The 22458-nt window shown below is 43.5% G+C and overlaps 1 protein-coding gene across 1 annotated transcript in view; it reads right to left on the bottom strand.

Annotated features, from left to right (window-relative positions):
* Positions 1-22458, bottom strand: part of LOC139409827 (netrin receptor DCC-like) — a 567888-nt gene that overhangs the window by 86842 nt on the left and 458588 nt on the right. Inside the window, exons 20-22 of the mRNA XM_071155214.1 lie at positions 18220-18327; positions 13805-13999; positions 1553-1585 (exon numbers count right to left, since the gene is read on the bottom strand). Coding sequence (XP_071011315.1) covers positions 1553-1585; positions 13805-13999; positions 18220-18327 — 336 coding nt within the window. The remainder of the gene's footprint in view (positions 1-1552; positions 1586-13804; positions 14000-18219; positions 18328-22458) is intronic.

The following is a 22458-nucleotide window of genomic DNA, read 5'->3' as shown; positions in this document are numbered from 1 at the left end:
AATTAAATCAAATAGCCTAGTACACACACCAACACTTTTCAACTGATCAAAAGGGCATTGTATAGGTGGAAAAAAATAGTGGACAGTCTGGTGCAGCGCAACATTATAAACTAAAGCACTGATCAGTGGGAACAGAGATCAGAGTGACCTCTAAAGGTGGACAACAACATTATAAACTAAAGCACTGATCAGTGGGAACAGAGATCAGAGTGACCGCTAAAGGTGGACAACAACATTATAAACTAAAGCACTGATCAGTGGGAACAGAGATCAGAGTGACCGCTAAAGGTTTGGTGCAAAAAATTAAATCATGAAATAGGGTTGCCTAGCTTACACGACTAAAACAATCCATTCAAATCAAATTGTTTGATAAACATGACATTAATAACACCGCCAGCCACATCCCGAATCCCCAGTGCCGACATATTCAAAAATCAAAAAATACTTTAGTATTTAGTTTAAAAAGCTCTGAGGAAGGCCATATTTACATATATATTCATATAACACTTTTCAATGAGAAAACAAAAAATCAATTTTGGCAAAAAAATCATATAGAAAAGACTTCTGTTTTCCAAGATGTAGCCTACAATACTGTGGTCGTTTTAATAAGGAGAACAAAAAAAAGGACTTAGCCTACATTCGAACCTTCAGAAGCTTCGGGCATCTTACCAGTTAAATAGCCTAGTTGTGTTGTTGGTTCCTTGAACAGAACTAGAGCCCATCACTAGCAGCCCACCTCTTCCAATGCATTGTGGAAACGTGTTCATCTAATTCCACTAAGATGAAGATCTGAGATCAGTATTACATCCAGGCATTTCAACTATACTCTGATTGCGTCGTGTCCCGCCATTCGTTGAATTCGGGAAGCACAGCCCCGTGTCTAATTTGATCAGCCAAAATAGCACCCTATTCCCTATACAGTGAACTACTTTTGACCACGGCTCATAGGGGTTCTGATCGGAAGTAGTGTACCTCAAAATTTTTTATTTTTTTGTGTACCATTAGGAATGCACAGAGTGAAATGACTGCGGGCCTCTGACATTTAACACCCGTTATTATCTTTAAAAATAGCAAAAGGTGCCTCCGCACCTCTCAACCCCCCCCCCCACCATTCTCTACGAAGACAATTTACCACTCCAAGGGTTCAATTAGAAACCCATTTCCAATTGAGATTTTCTAACGGGGAATTATCAGAGGCGAGAGAACGTCTGTTTCATGTTTTAATTTGAGAGAAAGAGAGAAAAAAAAAGAGATTTGAATTTCCCTTTTTTTTCTCCATGGTGGTAATGCTTTATTAAAACAGCCAGCTAATTGGCCTTCATTCCCTGTTCCCTGAAGATAACTAGGCCTTAGTACCCTTCACCTGCTAGAAGTGATGTCAGAGGGAGTACGGATCAACACTTCCAGTATTTCTGTCCTCATAGGAATGCAGTGCAATTATGGAGATGTTAATGGTTACAAATGGCACAATCATCCTTGTGACAGTCTGTGTGGGTCTGTGTCTGTGTGAGTCTGTGTTTGTGAGGGTCTGTGTTTGTGTGTGGCTTCTTACCTTGATCGTTGGCCATCTTGTCTGGATGTTCCACTGAAAGAGAGAAAGAGAGCGGGATAGAGAAATATAGATAAAGAGGGGGAAAGAAAGAGGGGGGAGAGAGAGAGAGAAATAACAAATAACAATTTAGTGGTGAAGATTGCCATGGGGTGAAGAGAGAGAGAGAGAGAGAGAGAGAGAGAGAGAGGGAGAGAGAGAGAGAGAGAGAGAGAGAGAGAGAGAGAAACAGAGAGAAAATGACAGACCGAGAGATGGTATCTGTGATGCTCACTGCTCATATTTCTGTATTGAAGATCTAATAATTAAAATGTGGTCAAGTATATGGGGAGGAGGTGGAAACACATTTGATATCCATCAATAACGATAGGGCACCTGGTATAGACAACCTAGATGGAAAACTATTGAGAATGTTAACAGACTATCACCACCCCGATGCCTTTAACCAAAGCCAAAAGGAACGTTTGTCCACAGGCGTGGAAGGAAGCTAAAGTAATTCCACTACCTAAATATAGTAAAGATCCCTTTGCTGGCTCTAACAGCCACCCAATTAGTTTGCTGCCTGTTCTTAGTAAACTGACGGAGATAATTGTGTTTGAAACACATTTTTTTGAAAGAACAAGTTAACTACTGACTTTTCAGCATGCACATAGGGAAGGGCACTCAACTTGTACTGCTCTGACTCAGATGACTGATGATTGGCTAAAGGAAATGAATAATAAGATGATAGTTGGAACTGTACTGTTAAATTTCAGTGCAGCCATTTTGATGTTATTGATCATAAATTGTTATTGAAGAAAACTCACTTGCTATGGCTTTACATCACCTGTCATCACATGGTTGGGGAGTTAATTATCCAATAGAACTCAGAGTATTCTTTAATGGACGCTTCCCTAACATCAGATATGTACCGTGCGGTGTCCCTCAAGGCAGCTCCCTTGGGCCGTTACTCTTCTTTATTTTGACATGCCACTTGTCTTACGAGAAGCTAAAATCACTTTGTATGCTGATGATTGCACATTCTACACATCAGCACCTACAGCCAGTGAGCTCACTGAAACTCTTAGTCATTGTCAGAATGAGTAATTAACAGTAAACTGGTCTTAAATACATCTAAAAACGAAAGGCATTGTATTAGGTTCAAAACATTCTCTTAGACGTCAACTGGTGTTGTACATAAAGGGTGTGTGACCATTGAAAAACTTGGAGAAGCTGAACTCCTAGGAGCAACATTGGATGGTCAGTTATCAAGTCATATTGACAAAGTTGTTGTGAAGATGGAGGAGAGGTATGTCTGTTGTAAAAAAATATATAAAATAAACCATCTGCGATTTTGACACAAAGATCCTCTGTACTTGTTTAGGCTCTGGTCTTGTCCCATCTTGATTATTGTCCTGTAATATGATCAGGTGCAGCAAAGAAAGATCTAGCAAAGCTGCAGCTGGCTCAAAACAAAGCAACACGCCTTGCCCTTTACATTTCTTTTAACCTTTACAGTTTAAAAAAAGCTCTTAATGAATGAAGGGAGAAAGGGATGAACGAGGTGATGGGTAAACAGCACAGAGTGAGAGAGATGTGTGTGAGAGAGAAAAGGTGGTTGTGGTTAGTGCTGTAGTTAGTGATATCACAGGTTAGGCTAGTCAGTTAAGAACAAATTCTTATTTACAATGGCGGCCTACCGGGGAACAGTGGGTTAACTGCCTTGTTCAGGGGCAGAACGACATGTTTTCACCTTGCCAGCTCGGGGATTCGATCCAACAACCTGCCGCCCAGAACTAATCTACAACATGCATCAATGTCTTTTACGGTTGAGGGTTGAGGAGAAATTGACTACTTTGTCTTCCAGTCTTTCTAGGAAACATTTGTGTGTCGATTTGCATACACTTCCAACAGACATGCAGCACCAGCTGGGTTTCTTCACTATGGCCAAACCAAAAAAACAGATTTAATGCGTCCCTTAGTTATGTATAGAGCCGTGTCGTCGTGGAATGCTCTGCCACCACTCAGGCAAAAAAACAGGTTTAGCTTTAAAAAAAACAGATAAATAACATCTTGTTTCACAGCGCCTCTCTTCTATCTAAAAATGTAATGTATATAACAATATGTATATATGAATAGTGTGTAAATAAATAAAATAAAAAATTTTTTAATCTCTTGCTCTCTTGTCCCTCATTCTATTACATTTGATGGACACTCTAAAATATATTTTTCCATTTCCGTGCTCCCTCAATAGGATACAAAAGGCTCAAAGCACTGAACACCCACAGAAGTGAGCTGAGGAGAATGACATGTATAAATGCAGACCAGCAATTAAATACATTTTCTGACAGCTCAACTACAGTAAGACATAATAACAATGATTCATATTGAAAACTTGTAACAGAGGTTCTCTATCATTTACTGTAAATGTTCATTGCCATGATAATAGATCAGATATCTGAGCTTGATTAGTAGTATTTAACTAGAGACCGTGTACTTAAAGGGTTATAAATATAGGAGCGTTGATCTAGGATCAGATTATTATATTATATCAGCCAATTCAGAATAATCTATGTATAAAGGCAAAACTGATCCTAAATCAGCTCTCTGATATGCTTTATGAACACTGGCCCAGGATATGTGTCACGCCCTGACCTTAGTTATCTTGGTTTTCTTTATTATTTTGGTTAGGTCAAGGTGTGACGAGGGTGGTATGTGTGTTTTGACTTATTTAGGGTTTTTTGTACATCTATGGGGTTTTGGTTTGTCTAGGTAAATGTAGGTCTATGGTGGCCTGAATTGGTTCCCAATCAGAGACAGCTGTTTATCGTTGTCTCTGATTGGGAATCCTATTTAGGTTGCCATTTCCATTTTGGTTTTGTGGGTTATTGTCTATGGTTAGTTACATGTCAGCACTCGTTAGATATAGCTTCACGGTCATTTTGTTGTTTTGTTTCTTTAGTTTTCTTTGTTTTAATAAAAGAAGAATGTATTCCAATCACGCTGCGCCTTGGCTCGTTGGGAGTGTAACTGGTCAGGCACCGTGTTATGCAGAGATGCACACGGTGTCTCCAGTGCACTATTCTAGCCCGGTGCGATCTATTCCAGCTCCTCACATTTGCCGGGCTAGAATGGGCATCCAGCCAGGACGTATTGAACCAGGTCTATGTTCTGGATCTCCAATGCGTCTCCACGGTCCAATGTATTCTGTGTCTCCTCCCCGCACTCGCCCTGAGGTGCGTGTCCCCAGCCCGGTACCATCAGTGCCGGCGACAATACCCAGTCCAGAGCGTCCTGCGACAGTACCCAGTCCAGAGCGGCCGGCGACAGTTCACAGACCGGAACCTCCAGCAACGGGCCACAGTCCGGAACCTCCAACGACGGGTCACAGTCCGGAACCTCCAACAACGGGCCACAGTCCAGGGCCTCCAGCGACGGTTTTCAGTCCGGGGCCTCCAGCGACGGTCCCCAGTGACGGTCCCCAGTCCGGGGTCTCCAACGACGGTCCCCAGTCCGGGGCCTCCAGCGACGGTCCCCAGTGATGGTCCCCAGTCCGGGGTCTCCAGCGACGGTCCCCAGTCCCGAGACTGTGTGCAGAGCAAGCGCAGGATATCCTGGTCCAAGGAGGTGTACTGGAGACCAGAAGTCCTGGCTGGATGCCCATTCTAGCCCGGCCAATGCGAGGAGCTGGAATGAGCGCACCGGGCATAACACGGTGCCTGACCAGTACCACGCTCCCTATGGTAAGCACGAGGAGTTGGCTCAGGTCTCCAACCTGCCTCAGCCAATCTCCTCGTGTCCCCCCCCCCAAAATGTTTTATTGTTGCTGCCTCTCGGGCTTCCATGCTAACCGTGTCCCCTCGTATCGTCACCGTTCCTCCTGCGCTATCTCCACCTGCTTCCATGGCAGGGTCTTGTCCCCTGCCATTACCTCCTCCTAGGTCCAGGATGTCCTCCACTCATCTTTCTCCCGGGCCCAGGATGTCCGCTCCAGTTATGCATTAGAGGGCGCTGTAAATTTTTGGGGATGAAAAACGTTCCCGTTTTAAACAAGATATTTTGTCACGAAAAGATGCTTGACTATGCATATAATTGACATATGGCTGTGAATGAGCTAGAAATGAGCTTACGTTTTCATGATGAAGAAACGGAAGCTATTTCGCCTACAGAAATAATCTTTTTGGAAAAAAGGAACATTTGCTATCTAACTGGGAGTCTCCAGAGTGAAAACATCCGAAGTTCTTCAAAGGTAAATGATTTAATTTGGTTGCTTTTCTTATTTTCGTGAAAATGTTGCCTGCTGCCAGCAGAGCTAGATGATAAACTTACACAAATGCTTGTCTAGCGTTGGCTGTAACGCATGTTTTGAAAATCTGAGATGACAGTGTTGTTAACAAAAGGCTAAGCTTGTGTTTGAATATATTTATTTCATTTCATTTGCGATTTTCATGAATAGGAAACGTTTCTAGGGGTATTTATCCGCTGCGTTATGCAAATTCGTTTGAGGCTATGATTACGCTCCCGGATCCGGGATTGCTCGTCGCAAGAGGTTATTAACCCGCTGCTTGTTCCTTTTGTGGTGGGTTTTTCTGTCACGTTCGTCGTAAGGATCAGACAAAGGTGCAGCGTGGTATGCGTGAATTCTTCTTTATTGAAGAACGAAACACTGAACAAACTAACAAAACGAACCGTGAAGCTATATGGATAGTGCAGACAGGCAACTAAACATAGGACAACAACCCACCAACACAGAAGGGAAAATAGCTACCTAAATATGATCCCCAATCAGAGACAACGATAAACAGCTGCCTCTGATTGGGAACCATATCAGTCCACCATAGACATACAAATTACCTAGACCTACAAAACCCCTAGACATACAAAAACCCTACACAATACAAAAAGTAGCATACCCACCCTCGTCACACCCTGCCCTAACCAAAATATAAAGAAAACAGAGATATCTAAGGTCAGAGCGTGACAGATCTAGTTGGGACCTCCGCGTTCACTGTTCACTGTGTGCAACGGATGCTAAACAGCACATTAATTAATGTTCTCCTGCAGGACTAGATTAGCGGTGGTGATGCTACTTAGCGTTAGCTCGTTTTCCTTGACCTAAAGTGATGAAGTAGCATTGGCACAGCGTTAGCTCGTTTCCCTTAGCCTACAGTGATGTTGTAGCATAAGCACAGCATTGGCCCGTTTCCCTTGATCCACAGTGATAAAGTAGCATTAGCACTTTTTCCCTTAACCTACAGTGATGAAGTAGCATTAGCACAGCATTAGCTCGTTCCCCTTAACCTACAGTGATGAAGTAGCATTAGCACAGCGTTAGCACGTTTCCATTGACCTACAGTGATGAAGTAGCATTAGCACAGCGTTAGCTCATTTCCCTTAACCTACAGTGATGAAGTAGCATTAGCACAGCATTAGCTCGTTTCCCTTAACCTACAGTGATGAAGTAGCATTAGCACAGCGTTAGCTCGTTTCCATTGACCTACAGTGATGAAGACAAACAGTGTGCTAACGCGACTGGATCTAACTTCAGAAATTATTCAGTCTTTGACATTTTCCACATTTTGTTGTGTTACAGCCTGAATTTATGGATTTACATAACATAACATCAAAGTGTAATTAAAAGCTGAAATGTCTTGAGTTAATAATTATTTAACCCCATTTGTTATGTCAAGCCTAAACAAGTTCAGGAGTAAAACTTTGCTTAACAAGTCACACAATAAGTTGCATGCAATAATAGTGTTTAACATGATTTCTGAGTGACTACCCCACCTCTGTACCCCTCACACATACAATTATCTGTAAGGTCCCTCAGTCCAGTAGTGAATTTCAAACACAGATTCAACCACAAAGATCAGGGAGGTTTCCCAACGCCTCGTAAAGAAGGGCTCCTATTGGTAGATTTAAAAAAAAAAAATATACAAAATCAGACATTGAATATCCATTTGAGCCTGGTGAAGTTATCAATTACACTTTGGATGGTGTATAAATTCCACCCAGTCATTACAAAGATACAGGTGTCCTTCCTAACTCAGTTGCCAGAGAGGAAGGAAACCGCTCAGAGTTTTCACAATGAGGCCAATGGTGACTTTAAAACAGTTACAGAGTTTAATGGCTGTGATAGATGAAAACTAAGGATGGATCAACAACACTGTAGTTACTCCACAATACTAACCTAAATGACAGCGTGAAAAGAAGGAAGTCTGTACAGAATACAAATATTCCAATACAAGGCACTAAAGTAATAAAATAATGTGGCAAAGCAATTACGTTTTTGTCCTAAATACAATGTGTTATGTTTGGGGCAAATCCATTACAACACGTTACTGAGAATCATTCTCCATATTTTCAAGCATAGTAGTGACTGCATCATGTTATGGGTATGCTTGTAATTATTAAGGACTGGGGAGTTTGTCAGGAAAAAATAAATAAACGGAATGGAGTTAAGTACAGGCTAAATCCTAGTAGAAAACCTGGTTCAGTCTGCTTTCCACCAGACACTGGGAGATGACTTTACCTTTCAGCAGGATAATAACCTAAAACACGAGGGCACATATACACTGGAGTTGCTTACCAAGAAGACAGTGATTGTCCCTGAGTGGCTGGGACTGAAATCCACTTGAAAATCTATGGCAAGACCTGAATATGATTCTCTAGCAATGATCAACAATCCATTTGACAGAGATTATAATGGGCAAATGTTGTACAATCCAGGAGTGGAAAGCTCTTAGAGACTTACCCAGAAAGACTCACAGCTGTAATCGCTGACAAAGATGCTTCTACAAAAGTATTGACTCAGGGCTGTGAATACTTATATAAATGAGATATTTTCTGTATTTAATTTTCAAAAAACATTTGCAAAACCTTCTAAAATCATGTTTTCACTTTGTCATTATCGGGTATTGTGAAGATGGTTGAGAAAATGTTTTATTAAATCCATTTTGAAATCAGGTTGTAACACAACAAAATGTGGAATTGGTTAATTATGAATACTATGAATAGTTTCTGAAGGCACTGTAAACTACACCTCACGACTTCTGAGTAACACCAAAGTACCAAGCGTGGCCAATATTATTGATTGTTTATTTACAAGCAAAACATGATGGGTGGAAAGAAATCATGTCAGAGGCTAGCTAGGAATAACAGGTGTGGATGGAACCATGAATACATCCTGGTTGGAGGAGGGCCAGAATCAAGAGGAAATAATTAGTGAGAGACTCCTCCATCTGGGAATCAGGACTGGATGTGAGGATGAGAGAAGGTAGTTAACTGGACTGGATGTGAGGATGATAGAAGGCAGTTAACGGGACTGGATGTGAGGATGAGAGAAGGCAGTTAACGGGACTGGATGTGAGGATGAGAGAAGGCAGTTAACGGGACTGGATGTGAGGATGAGAGAAGGTAGTTAACGGGACTGGATGTGAGGATGAGAGAAGGCAGTTAACGGGACTGGTTGTGAGGATGAGAGAAGGCAGTTAACGGGACTGGATGTGAGGATGAGAGAAGGCAGTTAACTGGACTGGATGTGAGGATGAGAGAAGGCAGTTAACGGGACTGGATGTGAGGATGAGAGAAGGCAGTTAACTGGACTGGATGTGAGGATGAGAGAAGGCAGTTAACGGGACCGGATGTGAGGATGAGAGAATGCAGTTAACGGGACTGGATGTGAGGATGAGAGAAGGCAGTTAACTGGACTGGATGTGAGGATGAGAGAAGGCAGTTAACGGGGCTGGATGTGAGGATGAGAGAAGGCAGTTAACGGGACTGGATGTGAGGATGAGAGAAGGCAGTTAACTGGACTGGATGTGAGGATGAGAGAAGGCAGTTAACTGGACTGGATGTGAGGATGAGAGAAGGCAGTTAACTGGACTGGATGTGAGGATGAGAGAAGGCAGTTAACTGGACTGGATGTGAGGATGAGAGAAGGCAGTTAACGGGACTGGATGTGAGGATGAGAGAAGGCAGTTAACTGGACTGGATGTGAGGATGAGAGAAGGCAGTTAACGGGACTGGATGTGAGGATGAGAGAAGGCAGTTAACGGGACTGGATGTGAGGATGAGAGAAGGCAGATAACTGGACTGGATGTGAGGATGAGAGAAGGCAGTTAACGGGGCTGGATGTGAGGATGAGAGAAGGCAGTTAACGGGACTGGATGTGAGGATGAGAGAAGGCAGTTAACGGGACTGGATGTGAGGATGAGAGAAGGCAGTTAACGGGACTGGATGTGAGGATGAGAGAAGGCAGTTAACTGGACTGGATGTGAGGATGAGAGAAGGCAGTTAACGGGACTGGATGTGAGGATGAGAGAAGGCAGTTAACGGGACTGGATGTGAGGATGAGAGAAGGCAGTTAACTGGACTGGATGTGAGGATGAGAGAAGGCAGTTAACGGGGCTGGATGTGAGGATGAGAGAAGGCAGTTAACGGGACTGGATGTGAGGATGAGAGAAGGCAGTTAACGGGACTGGATGCGAGGATGAGAGAAGGCAGTTAACGGGACTGGATGTGAGGATGAGAGAAGGCAGTTAACTGGACTGGATGTGAGGATGAGAGAAGGCAGTTAACGGGACTGGATGTGAGAATGAGAGAAGGCAGTTAACGGGACTGGATGTGAGGATGAGAGAAGGCAGTTAACGGGGCTGGATGTGAGGATGAGAGAAGGCAGTTAACGGGACTGGATGTGAGGATGAGAGAAGGCAGTTAACTGGACTGGATGTGAGGATGAGAGAAGGCAGTTAACTGGACTGGATGTGAGGATGAGAGAAGGCAGTTAACTGGACTGGATGTGAGGATGAGAGAAGGCAGTTAACTGGACTGGATGTGAGGATGAGAGAAGGCAGTTAACTGGACTGGATGTGAGGATGAGAGAAGGCAGTTAACGGGACTGGATGTGAGGATGAGAGAAGGCAGTTAACGGGACTGGATGTGAGGATGAGAGAAGGCAGTTATCTGGACTGGGTGTGAGGATGAGAGAAGGCAGTTAACTGGACTGGATGTGAGGATGAGAGAAGGCAGTTAACGGGACTGGATGTGAGAATGAGAGAAGGCAGTTAACGGGACTGGATGTGAGGATGAGAGAAGGCAGTTAACAGGGCTGGATGTGAGGATGAGAGAAGGCAGTTAACGGGACTGGATGTGAGGATGAGAGAAGGCAGTTAACTGGACTGGATGTGAGGATGAGAGAAGGCAGTTAACTGGACTGGATGTGAGGATGAGAGAAGGCAGTTAACTGGACTGGATGTGAGGATGAGAGAAGGCAGTTAACTGGACTGGATGTGAGGATGAGAGAAGGCAGTTAACTGGACTGGATGTGAGGATGAGAGAAGGCAGTTAACGGGACTGGATGTGAGGATGAGAGAAGGCAGTTAACTGGACTGGATGTGAGGATGAGAGAAGGCAGTTAACGGGGCTGGATGTGAGGATGAGAGAAGGCAGTTAACGGGACTGGATGTGAGGATGAGAGAAGGCAGTTAACAGGACTGGATGTGAGGATGAGAGAAGGCAGTTAACAGGGCTGGATGTGAGGATGAGAGAAGGCAGTTAACTGGACTGGATGTGAGGATGAGAGAAGGCAGTTAACGGGACTGGATGTGAGGATGAGAGAAGGCAGTTAACGGGACTGGATGTGAGGATGAGAGAAGGCAGTTAGCTGGACTGGGTGTGAGGATGAGAGAAGGCAGTTAACTGGACTGGATGTGAGGATGAGAGAAGGCAGTTAACGGGACTGGATGTGAGAATGAGAGAAGGCAGTTAACGGGACTGGATGTGAGGATGAGAGAAGGCAGTTAACAGGGCTGGATGTGAGGATGAGAGAAGGCAGTTAACGGGACTGGATGTGAGGATGAGAGAAGGCAGTTAACTGGACTGGATGTGAGGATGAGAGAAGGCAGTTAACTGGACTGGATGTGAGGATGAGAGAAGGCAGTTAACTGGACTGGATGTGAGGATGAGAGAAGGCAGTTAACTGGACTGGATGTGAGGATGAGAGAAGGCAGTTAACTGGACTGGATGTGAGGATGAGAGAAGGCAGTTAACGGGACTGGATGTGAGGATGAGAGAAGGCAGTTAACTGGACTGGATGTGAGGATGAGAGAAGGCAGTTAACGGGGCTGGATGTGAGGATGAGAGAAGGCAGTTAACGGGACTGGATGTGAGGATGAGAGAAGGCAGTTAACAGGACTGGATGTGAGGATGAGAGAAGGCAGTTAACAGGGCTGGATGTGAGGATGAGAGAAGGCAGTTAACGGGACTGGATGTGAGGATGAGAGAAGGCAGTTAACTGGACTGGATGTGAGGATGAGAGAAGGCAGTTAAATGGACTGGATAGGAGGATGAGAGAAGGCAGTTAACTGGACTGGATGTGAGGATGAGAGAAGGCAGTTAACTGGACTGGATGTGAGGATGAGAGAAGGCAGTTAACTGGACTGGATGTGAGGATGAGAGAAGGCAGTTAACTGGACTGGATGTGAGGATGAGAGAAGGCAGTTAACTGGACTGGATGTGAGGATGAGAGAAGGCAGTTAACGGGGCTGGATGTGAGGATGAGAGAAGGCAGTTAACGGGACTGGATGTGAGGATGAGAGAAGGCAGTTAACGGGACTGGATGTGAGGATGAGAGAAGGCAGTTAACGGGACTGGATGTGAGGATGAGAGAAGGCAGTTAACTGGACTGGATGTGAGGATGAGAGAAGGCAGTTAACGGGACTGGATGTGAGGATGAGAGAAGGCAGTTAACGGGACTGGATGTGAGGATGAGAGAAGGCAGTTAATGGGACTGGATGTGAGGATGAGAGAAGGCAGTTAACGGGACTGGATGTGAGGATGAGAGAAGGCAGTTAACTGGACTGGATGTGAGGATGAGAGAAGGCAGTTAACGGGACTGGATGTGAGGATGAGAGAAGGCAGTTAACGGGACTGGATGTGAGGATGAGAGAAGGCAGTTAACGGGACTGGATGTGAGGATGAGAGAAGGCAGTTAACGGGACTGGATGTGAGGATGAGAGAAGGCAGTTAACGGGACTGGATGTGAGGATGAGAGAAGGCAGTTAACGGGACTGGATGTGAGGATGAGAGAAGGTAGTTAACAGGACTAAGAGGGGGGGTTGAGAGAAGGCAGTTAACTGGACTAAGAGGGGGGGTTGAGAGGAAAAAGGTAGTTAACTGATAGGCTGAAAGCAACTGTGAGAAAGGTTAACGATAGGCTGAAAGTAGCTGTGAGAAAGGTTAACGATAGGCTGAAAGCAACTGTGAGAAAGGTTAACGATAGGCTGAAAGCAACTGTGAGAAAGGTTAACGATAGGCTGAAAGCAACTGTGAGAAAGGTTAACGATAGGCTGAAAGCAACTGTGAGAAAGGTTAACGATAGGCTGAAAGCAACTGTGAGAAAGGTTAACGATAGGCTGAAAGCAACTGTGAGAAAGGTTAACGATAGGCTGAAAGCAACTGTGAGAAAGGTTAACGATAGGCTGAAAGCAACTGTGAGAAAGGTTAACGATAGGCTGAAAGCAACTGTGAGAAAGGTTAACGATAGGCTGAAAGCAACTGTGAGAAAGGTTAACGATAGGCTGAAAGCAACTGTGAGAAAGGTGAACGATAGGCTGAAAGCAACTGTGAGAAAGGTTAACGATAGGCTGAAAGCAACTGTGAGAAAGGTTAACGATAGGCTGAAAGCAACTGTGAGAAAGGTTAACGATAGGCTGAAAGCAACTGTGAGAAAGGTTAACGATAGGCTGAAAGCAACTGTGAGAAAGGTTAACGATAGGCTGAAAGCAACTGTGAGAAAGGTTAACGATAGGCTGAAAGCAACTGTGAGAAAGGTTAACGATAGGCTGAAAGCAACTGTGAGAAAGGTTAACGATAGGCTGAAAGCAACTGTGAGAAAGGTTAACGATAGGCTGAAAGCAACTGTGAGAAAGGTTAACGATAGGCTGAAAGCAACTGTGAGAAAGGTTAACGATAGGCTGAAAGCAACTGTGAGAAAGGTTAACGATAGGCTGAAAGCAACTGTGAGAAAGGTTAACGATAGGCTGAAAGCAACTGTGAGAAAGGTTAACGATAGGCTGAAAGCAACTGTGAGAAAGGTTAACGATAGGCTGAAAGCAACTGTGAGAAAGGTTAACGATAGGCTGAAAGCAACTGTGAGAAAGGTTAACGATAGGCTGAAAGCAACTGTGAGAAAGGTTAACGATAGGCTGAAAGCAACTGTGAGAAAGGTTAACGATAGGCTGAAAGCAACTGTGAGAAACTCTGCTCATTCCATACCTTTGTTAGTCCTGAAGTGGATGGGGTCTGACAGGGGACCCACTCCCTTGGCATTCTTAGCCTGGATCCTGAAGTAGTAGACTGTGTCCAGGTTCAGGTCCATCACCTGGTGGGTCAGACGGTCTCCACTGATACTCTCCATTACCCAGTCATCAATAGGCATGTTCTTATCCAGGGTGTAGTACAGGATATAGCCTGGTAGAGAAACAACACACAGAGGAAGACTGAATAACCCTAACCGTAACCCATTCATCCATAGGCATGTTCTTATCCAGGGTGTAGTACAAGAAATAGCCTGGTGTGTTAGAAAGATAACAACACAGAGAGAGTCTAAGTAACAACCCTTGACAATTACCATAGGAGTTGACAAGACAGCACAAAACAGATCTGTGACCAGGCTAGAGTTTTGTCCAGTGTAGAACAAGATGTAGCCTGGCAGGTCACAAAGACAATACAACACACCCGCTGAGGAATCATCCCCGCTGCAACAACTGTTTGGGTTTACTTCTCTTTTTAATTTTATGCTCTTAGTCATGTTCCAGGGAACCTTACGTCATTCTATTGCACACGAGCTGAGTCATGTAGTCTACAGACCTCTACATCATAACAGAATCAACAGGTAGCTGAGTCATGTAGTCTACAGTCTACAGAATCAACAGCGGTATCTTCACAATTAGTGTTATTTTCATTGTTTACAAGTAATCACTAGAGACATTATACACCAGGAGAGAATATGTGGAACACAAGAAATTAACATTCAGTACGATGAGCAGAGCTAACCTGATACCCTACAGGTCATTCAGTACGACGAGCAGAGTTTACCTGATACCCTACAGGTCATTCAGTACGATGAGCAGAGATAACCTGATACCCTACAGGTCATTCAGTACGACGAGCAGAGATAACCTGATACCCTACAGGTCATTCAGTACGACGAGCAGAGATAACCTGATACCCTACAGGTCATTCAGTACGATGAGCAGAGATAACCTGATACCCTACAGGTCATTCAGTACGATGAGCAGAGATAACCTTATACCCTACAGGTCATTCAGTACGATGAGCAGAGATAACCTGATATCTTCCAGGTCATTCAGTACGACGAGCAGAGATAACCTGATACCTTCCAGGTCATTCAGTACGACGAGCAGAGATAACCTGATACCTTCCAGGTCATTCAGTACGACGAGCAGAGATAACCTGATACCTTCCAGGTCATTCAGTACGACGAGCAGAGATAACCTGATACCTTCCAGGTCATTCAGTACGACGAGCAGAGATAAACTAATACATTCCAGGTCATTCAGTACGACGAGCAGAGATAACCTGATACCTTCCAGGTCATTCAGTACGATGAGCAGAGATAACCTGATACCCTACAGGTCATTCAGTACGATGAGCAGAGATAACCTTATACCCTACAGGTCATTCAGTACGATGAGCAGAGATAACCTGATATCTTCCAGGTCATTCAGTACGACGAGCAGAGATAACCTGATACCTTCCAGGTCATTCAGTACGACGAGCAGAGATAACCTGATACCTTCCAGGTCATTCAGTACGATGAGCAGAGATAACCTGATACCATACAGGTCATTCAGTACGACGAGCAGAGATAACCTGATACCCTACAGGTCATTCAGTACGACGAGCAGAGATAACCTGATACCCTACAGGTCATTCAGTACGATGAGCAGAGATAACCTGATACCCTACAGGTCATTCAGTACGATGAGCAGAGATAACCTTATACCCTACAGGTCATTCAGTACGATGAGCAGAGATAACCTGATATCTTCCAGGTCATTCAGTACGACGAGCAGAGATAACCTGATACCTTCCAGGTCATTCAGTACGACGAGCAGAGATAACCTGATACCTTCCAGGTCATTCAGTACGACGAGCAGAGATAACCTGATACCTTCCAGGTCATTCAGTACGACGAGCAGAGATAACCTGATACCTTCCAGGTCATTCAGTACGACGAGCAGAGATAAACTAATACATTCCAGGTCATTCAGTACGACGAGCAGAGATAACCTGATACCTTCCAGGTCATTCAGTACGACGAGCAGAGATAACCTGATACCTTCCAGGTCATTCAGTACGACGAGCAGAGATAACCTGATACCTTCCAGGTCATTCAGCCTTAAAACAGTCTTTAAAGATTTCAGTAGAAGCCTGGTATTTGACTGACTGTATCCCAAAGGACAGATTGACTGACTGTGTTCCCACATAGTTAGTGTGGAGAGCAGGGAACAAGGAAACAGCATCCATCTACCACACACACCGTTCTGTCCACAGGGAGCACTCTATTGGCCGTAGTCTGACTTCAGTCGTCATCAGGATCATTACTGGAGACTGATTTACAACATTGAGGAGAGGAGAAGGGTGGAGAGGAGAAGGAGAGGATGGGGGAGGGGGGAATAGGGGAGGAAAAGGGGGGTAGGGTGGGGGAAGAGGAAGGGTGGAGGAAGAGGAATGGAGGGGGAGGAGGGGAAGAGAGGAAGGGAGGAGGAGGGGAGGAGAGGAAGGGAAGGGAGGGGGAGTTGAGGAGAGGAAGGGAGGAAAGGAGGGGTGGAGAAGGAGAGGAAGGGAGGGGGAGGAGGACTATGGGTCTTCTATGGGAGAAGGGGAGGGTAGTGCTTGGGTCCAAGGTGGAGACAGTAACAGTACTTTAGACTAGATAAAGGGTACAGGGTGGAGACAGTAACAGTACTATAGACTAGATAAAGGGTACAGGGTGGAGACAGTAACAGTACTATAGACTAGATAAAGGGTCCAGGGTGGAGACAGTACTATAGACTAGATAAAGGGTCCAGGGTGGAGACAGTAACAGAACTATAGACTAGATAAAGTGTCCAGGGTGGAGGCAGTACTATAGACTAGATAAAGGGTCCAGGGTGGAGACAGTAACAGTACTATAGACTAGATAAAGGGTCCAGGATGGAGACAGTAACAGTACTATAGACTAGATAAAGGGTCCAGGATGGAGACAGTAACAGTACTATAGACTAGATAAAGGGTCCAGGGTGGAGACAGTAACAGTACTATAGACTAGATAAAGGGTCCAGGGTGGAGACAGTAACAGTACTTTAGACTAGATAAAGGGTCCAGGGTGGAGACAGTAACAGTACTATAGACTAGATAAAGGGTCCAGGGTGGAGACAGTAACAGTACTATAGACTAGATAAAGGGTCCAGGGTTGAGACAGTAACAGTACTATAGACTAGATAAAGGGTCCAGGGTGGAGACAGTAACAGTACTATAGACTAGATAAAGGGTCCAGGGTGGAGACAGTAACAGTACTATAGACTAGATAAAGGGTCCAGGGTGGAGACAGTAACAGTACTATAGACTAGATAAAGGGTACAGGGTGGAGACAGTACTATAGACTAGATAAAGGGTCCAGGGTGGAGACAGTAACAGAACTATAGACTAGATAAAGGGTCCAGGGTGGAGACAGTAACAGTACTATAGACTAGATAAAGGGTCCAGGGTGGAGACAGTAACAGTACTATAGACTAGATAAAGGGTCCAGGGTGGAGACAGTAACAGTACTATAGACTAGATAAAGGGTCCAGGGTGGAGACAGTAACAGTACTATAGACTAGATAAAGGGTACAGGGTAGAGACAGTAACAGTACTATAGACTAGATAAAGGGTCCAGGGTGGAGACAGTACTATAGACTAGATAAAGGGTCCAGGGTGGAGACAGTAACAGAACTATAGACTAGATAAAGGGTACAGGGTAGAGACAGTAACAGTACTATAGACTAGATAAAGGGTCCAGGGTGGAGACAGTAACAGTACTATAGACTAGATAAAGGGTCCAGGGTGGAGACAGTAACAGTACTATAGACTAGATAAAGGGTCCAGGGTGGAGACAGTAACAGTACTATAGACTCGATAAAGGGTCCAGGGTGGAGACAGTAACAGTACTATAGACTAGATAAAGGGTCCAGGGTGGAGACAGTAACAGTACTATAGACTAGATAAAGGGTCCAGGGTGGAGACAGTAACAGTACTATAGACTAGATAAAGGGTCCAGGGTGGAGACAGTAACAGTACTATAGACTAGATAAAGGGTCCAGGGTGGAGACAGTAACAGTACTATAGACTAGATAAAGGGTCCAGGATGGAGACAGTAACAGTACTATAGACTAGATAAAGGGTCCAGGGTGGAGACAGTACTATAGACTAGATAAAGGGTCCAGGGTGGAGACAGTAACAGTACTATAGACTAGATAAAGGGTCCAGGGTGGAGACAGTAACAGTACTATAGACTAGATAAAGGGTCCAGGGTGGAGACAGTAACAGTACTACAGACTAGATAAAGGGTCCAGGATGGAGACAGTACTATAGACTAGATAAAGGGTCCAGGGTGGAGACAGTAACAGTACTTCTGTTCTTACCCATGATCCGTCCGTTAGTCTCCATTGGGGGTTGCCAGCTAATCAGAATAGCTCTGGGTCTCCCCTCACGACTGATTACCGTCAGGTCCTTGGGGGCGGAGCTGGGAGCTGTCAGCCAATCAGGATAGGAGAGAAACAGGAAATAAAGGGTCAGAGGTCAAGTTTATACCACAAACAACATCAGTCCTAATTCTGTCATCACGTCATCACACATTGATGCTGATTTGAGGCTTAATTAATCCTGAGGTTTAATTAATCCCGAGGTTGAATTAATCCCGAGGTTGAATTAATCCTGAGGTTTAATTAATCCTGAGGTTTAATTAATCCCGAGGTTTAATTAATCCTGAGGTCTAATTAATCCTGAGGTCTAATTAATCCCGAGGTTTAATTAATCCTGAGGTTTAATTAATCCTGAGGTCTAATTAATCCTGAGGTCTAATTAATCCCGAGGTTGAATTAATCCTGAGGTTTAATTAATCCTGAGGTCTAATTAATCCTGAGGTCTAATTAATCCCGAGGTTGAATTAATCCTGAGGTCTAATTAATCCTGAGGTCTAATTAATCCTGAGGTTTAATTAATCCTGAGGTTTAATTAATCCTGAGGTTTAATTGATCCTGAGGTTGAATTAATCCTGAGGTTGAATTAATCCTGAGGTTTAATTGTATCCTCTAAGTACAGGAAACTGCCACAGCACCTCCTGCATTGTCCTTAAAGGTAGACTCGGTGAAACGGCGTTGCTACGAGCAGCACCACAGATATTTAGACGAGAGAGATGCGAGACAGTCACACACACTACTAAATCTGTACATGTGCACACGGGTTTGCTTCACGCTGTTCACAGCCTGGTAGCCAGGGCATGAAAACAGAGGACAAGTTGAGCATCGCGCTTCACCGCTCTTCGTTGTAGCAGAAATGTACCCATGCTGTTTATTTTCTGTATCTATGTCATATCGCGGCATTTAATTGGCCAGACATAAAGGGGCCAATGGCAACCATCGATGGCAACCAGATGATCGACACCTACACAGCTGATCTCCGTTACAACCATTATTGGTCACCTGATTATCTCTCCCTACAAGATGATGTGGGTGTTATCTTAGTCCTCCTTGTTACCAAAAGGCTGTTCTGATACGTTCAGCAGCTGGTGGGTTTTATTATAGGAATAGTTTCATCCTGCTTGTTGAGCAGACTTAGTGCGGGTTTAGCTATTTGACAATCATTCAACTGAAATAATGTATTTCCTCATTTACCACGGCAAATCTACTGCTGCAATTTACCCCGACACGTTGTGAACACTTTGTAAACACGTTGTGAACACGTTGTAAACACATTGTAAACACATTGTAAACACGTTGTAAACACTTTGTAAACACTTTGTAAACACTTTGTAAAAACTTTGTAAACACTTTGTAAAAACGTTGTGAACATGTTGTAAACCCTTTGTGAACACGTTGTAAACACGTTGTAAACACTTTGTAAACCCTTTGTAAACACATTGTAAACACTTTGTAAACCCTTTGTAAACACATTGTAAACACGTTGTAAACACATTGTAAACACTTTGTAAACACTTTGTAAACCCTTTGTAAAAACATTGTGAACACTTTGTGAACACGTTGTGAACACGTTGTGAACACGTTGTAAACACGTTGTAAACATGTTGTAAACACGTTTTAAACACGTTGTAAACACGTTGTAAACATGTTGTAAACACGTTGTAAACACGTTGTAAAAACGTTGTAAACACTTTGTAAACACGTTGTAAACACTTTGTAAACATGTTGTAAACACGTTGTAAACACATTGTAAACACTTTGTAAACACATTGTAAACACGATGTGAACACGTTGTAAACACGATGTGAACACGTTGTAAATACGATGTGAACACGTTGTAAACACGTTGTGAACACGTTGTAAACACGCTGTAAACACATTGTAAACACATTGTAAACACATTGTAAACACGATGTGAACACGTTGTAAACACTTTGTAAACACGTTGTAAACACTTTGTAAACATGTTGTAAACACGTTGTAAACACGTTGTAAACACGATGTGAACACGTTGTAAACACGATGTGAACACATTGTAAACACGTTGTAAACACATTGTAAACACGTTGTAAACACATTGTAAACACGATGTGAACACGTTGTAAACACGATGTGAACACGTTGTAAACACATTGTAAACACGTTGTAAACACATTGTAAACACGATGTGAACACATTGTAAACACGTTGTAAACACATTGTAAACACGTTGTAAACACATTGTAAACACGATGTGAACACATTGTAAACACGTTGTAAACACATTGTAAACACGTTGTAAACACATTGTAAACACGATGTGAACACGTTGTAAACACATTGTAAACACGATGTGAACACGTTGTAAACACGATGTGAACACATTGTAAACACGTTGTAAACACATTGTAAACACGTTGTAAACACATTGTAAACACGTTGTAAACACATTGTAAACACGTTGTAAACACATTGTAAACACGATGTGAACACATTGTAAACACGATGTGAACACGTTGTAAACACGATGTGAACACGTTGTAAACACGATGTGAACACGATGTAAACACGTTGTATGAAGGAAAACTAATGGTGTAGCCAACTAATATTATTGTATTTGTTTCTGTTATTGCATTTCTGTTATTGTATTATTGTATTTGTTTCTGTTATTGTATTTCTGTTATTGTATTATTGTATTTAAAATAAAATGGTCTGACATGGTCATTTCTTATCAAGAACAGAGGTAAAATATCCCTGGACACTCCGTATATAAAATGTGTAACTATTTTAAATATATTTTTTTAACCTTTATTTAACTAGACAAGTCAGTTAATTAAGAACAAATTCTTATTTACTATGACGACCTACACTGGCCAAACCCGGATGACGCTGGGCCAATTGTGCGCCGCCCTATGGGACTCCCAACCATGGCCAGTTGTGATACGGCAGGGTAGCTAGTGGTTAGAGTGTAGGGGGTAGGCAGGGTAGCCTAGTGGTAAGAATGTTGGACTAGTAACCGGAAGGTTGCAAGTTCAAACCCCCGAGCTGACAAGGTACAAATCTGTCGTTCTGCCCCTGAACAGGCAGTCAACCCACTGTTCAGGGGCCATCATTGAAAATAAGAATTTGTTCTTAACTGACTTGCCTAGTTAAATAAATACAAAATAAAATTGTCCTGTACTTGCTTAGTTAAATAAAGGTTTATAATAATAATACAGCATGGAATTGAACCAGGGTCTGTAGTGACGCCTCAAGCACTGAGCTGCAATGCCTTAGACCGCTGTGCCACTCGGGAGCCCAACAAATCAAGTCAATTGTAACTGAGTTATAGAATGTATTTTTTTTTAATCAAATTCAAATGTAGCTATGTTATTTTGGTATACAGGGCATTCGGAAAGTATTCAGACCCCTTGACTTTTTCCACATTTTCCTGATTCTAAAATGGATAAAATTGTTTTTTTCCCTCATCAATCTACACACATGAGCCCATAATGACATTTCAAAAAACAGGTTTTTAGAAATTTTTGCAAATGTTTTAAAAATACAAAAATGGAAATTTTATATTTATATAAGTATTCAGACCCTTTACTCAGTACTTTGTTGAAGCACCTTTGGCAGTGATTACGGCCTTGAGTCTTCTTGGGTATAACACTACAAGCTTGGCACACCTGTATTTGGGGAGTTCCTCCCATTCTTCTTTGCAGATCCTCTCAAACTCTATCAGGTTGGATGGGGAGCGCCGCTGGAAAGCTATTTTCAGGTCTCTTCAGAGATGTTTGATCGGGTTCAAGTCCAGGCTCTGGCTGGGCCACTGAAGGACATTCAGAGACTTGTCCCGAAGCCACTCCTGCAATGTCTTGGCTGTGTGTTTAGGGTCACAGTCCTGTTGGAAGGTGAACTTTCGCCCCAGTCTGAGGTCCTGAGCGCTCTGGACCAGGTTTTCATCAGGGATCTCTCTGTACTTTGCTCTGTTAATCTTTCCCAAGTTCCTGACTAGTCTCCCAGTCCCTGCCGCTGAAAAACATCCCTACAGCATGATGCTGACACCACCATGCTTCACCGTAGGGATGGTGCCAGATTTCTCCAGACCAAAGTGTTCGAAGTGTTCAATCTTGGTTTCATCAGACCAGAGAATCTTGTTTCTCATGGTCTGAGAGTCTTTAGATGTCTTTTGGTAAACTCCAAGCAGGCTGTCATGTACCT

Source organism: Oncorhynchus clarkii, chromosome 5 (assembly GCF_045791955.1).
Source record: "Oncorhynchus clarkii lewisi isolate Uvic-CL-2024 chromosome 5, UVic_Ocla_1.0, whole genome shotgun sequence".
NCBI classification, from domain to species: domain Eukaryota; kingdom Metazoa; phylum Chordata; class Actinopteri; order Salmoniformes; family Salmonidae; genus Oncorhynchus; species Oncorhynchus clarkii.
Note: the sequence above shows the minus strand (reverse complement) of the source record. Positions and strands in the feature narration are given on the sequence as shown.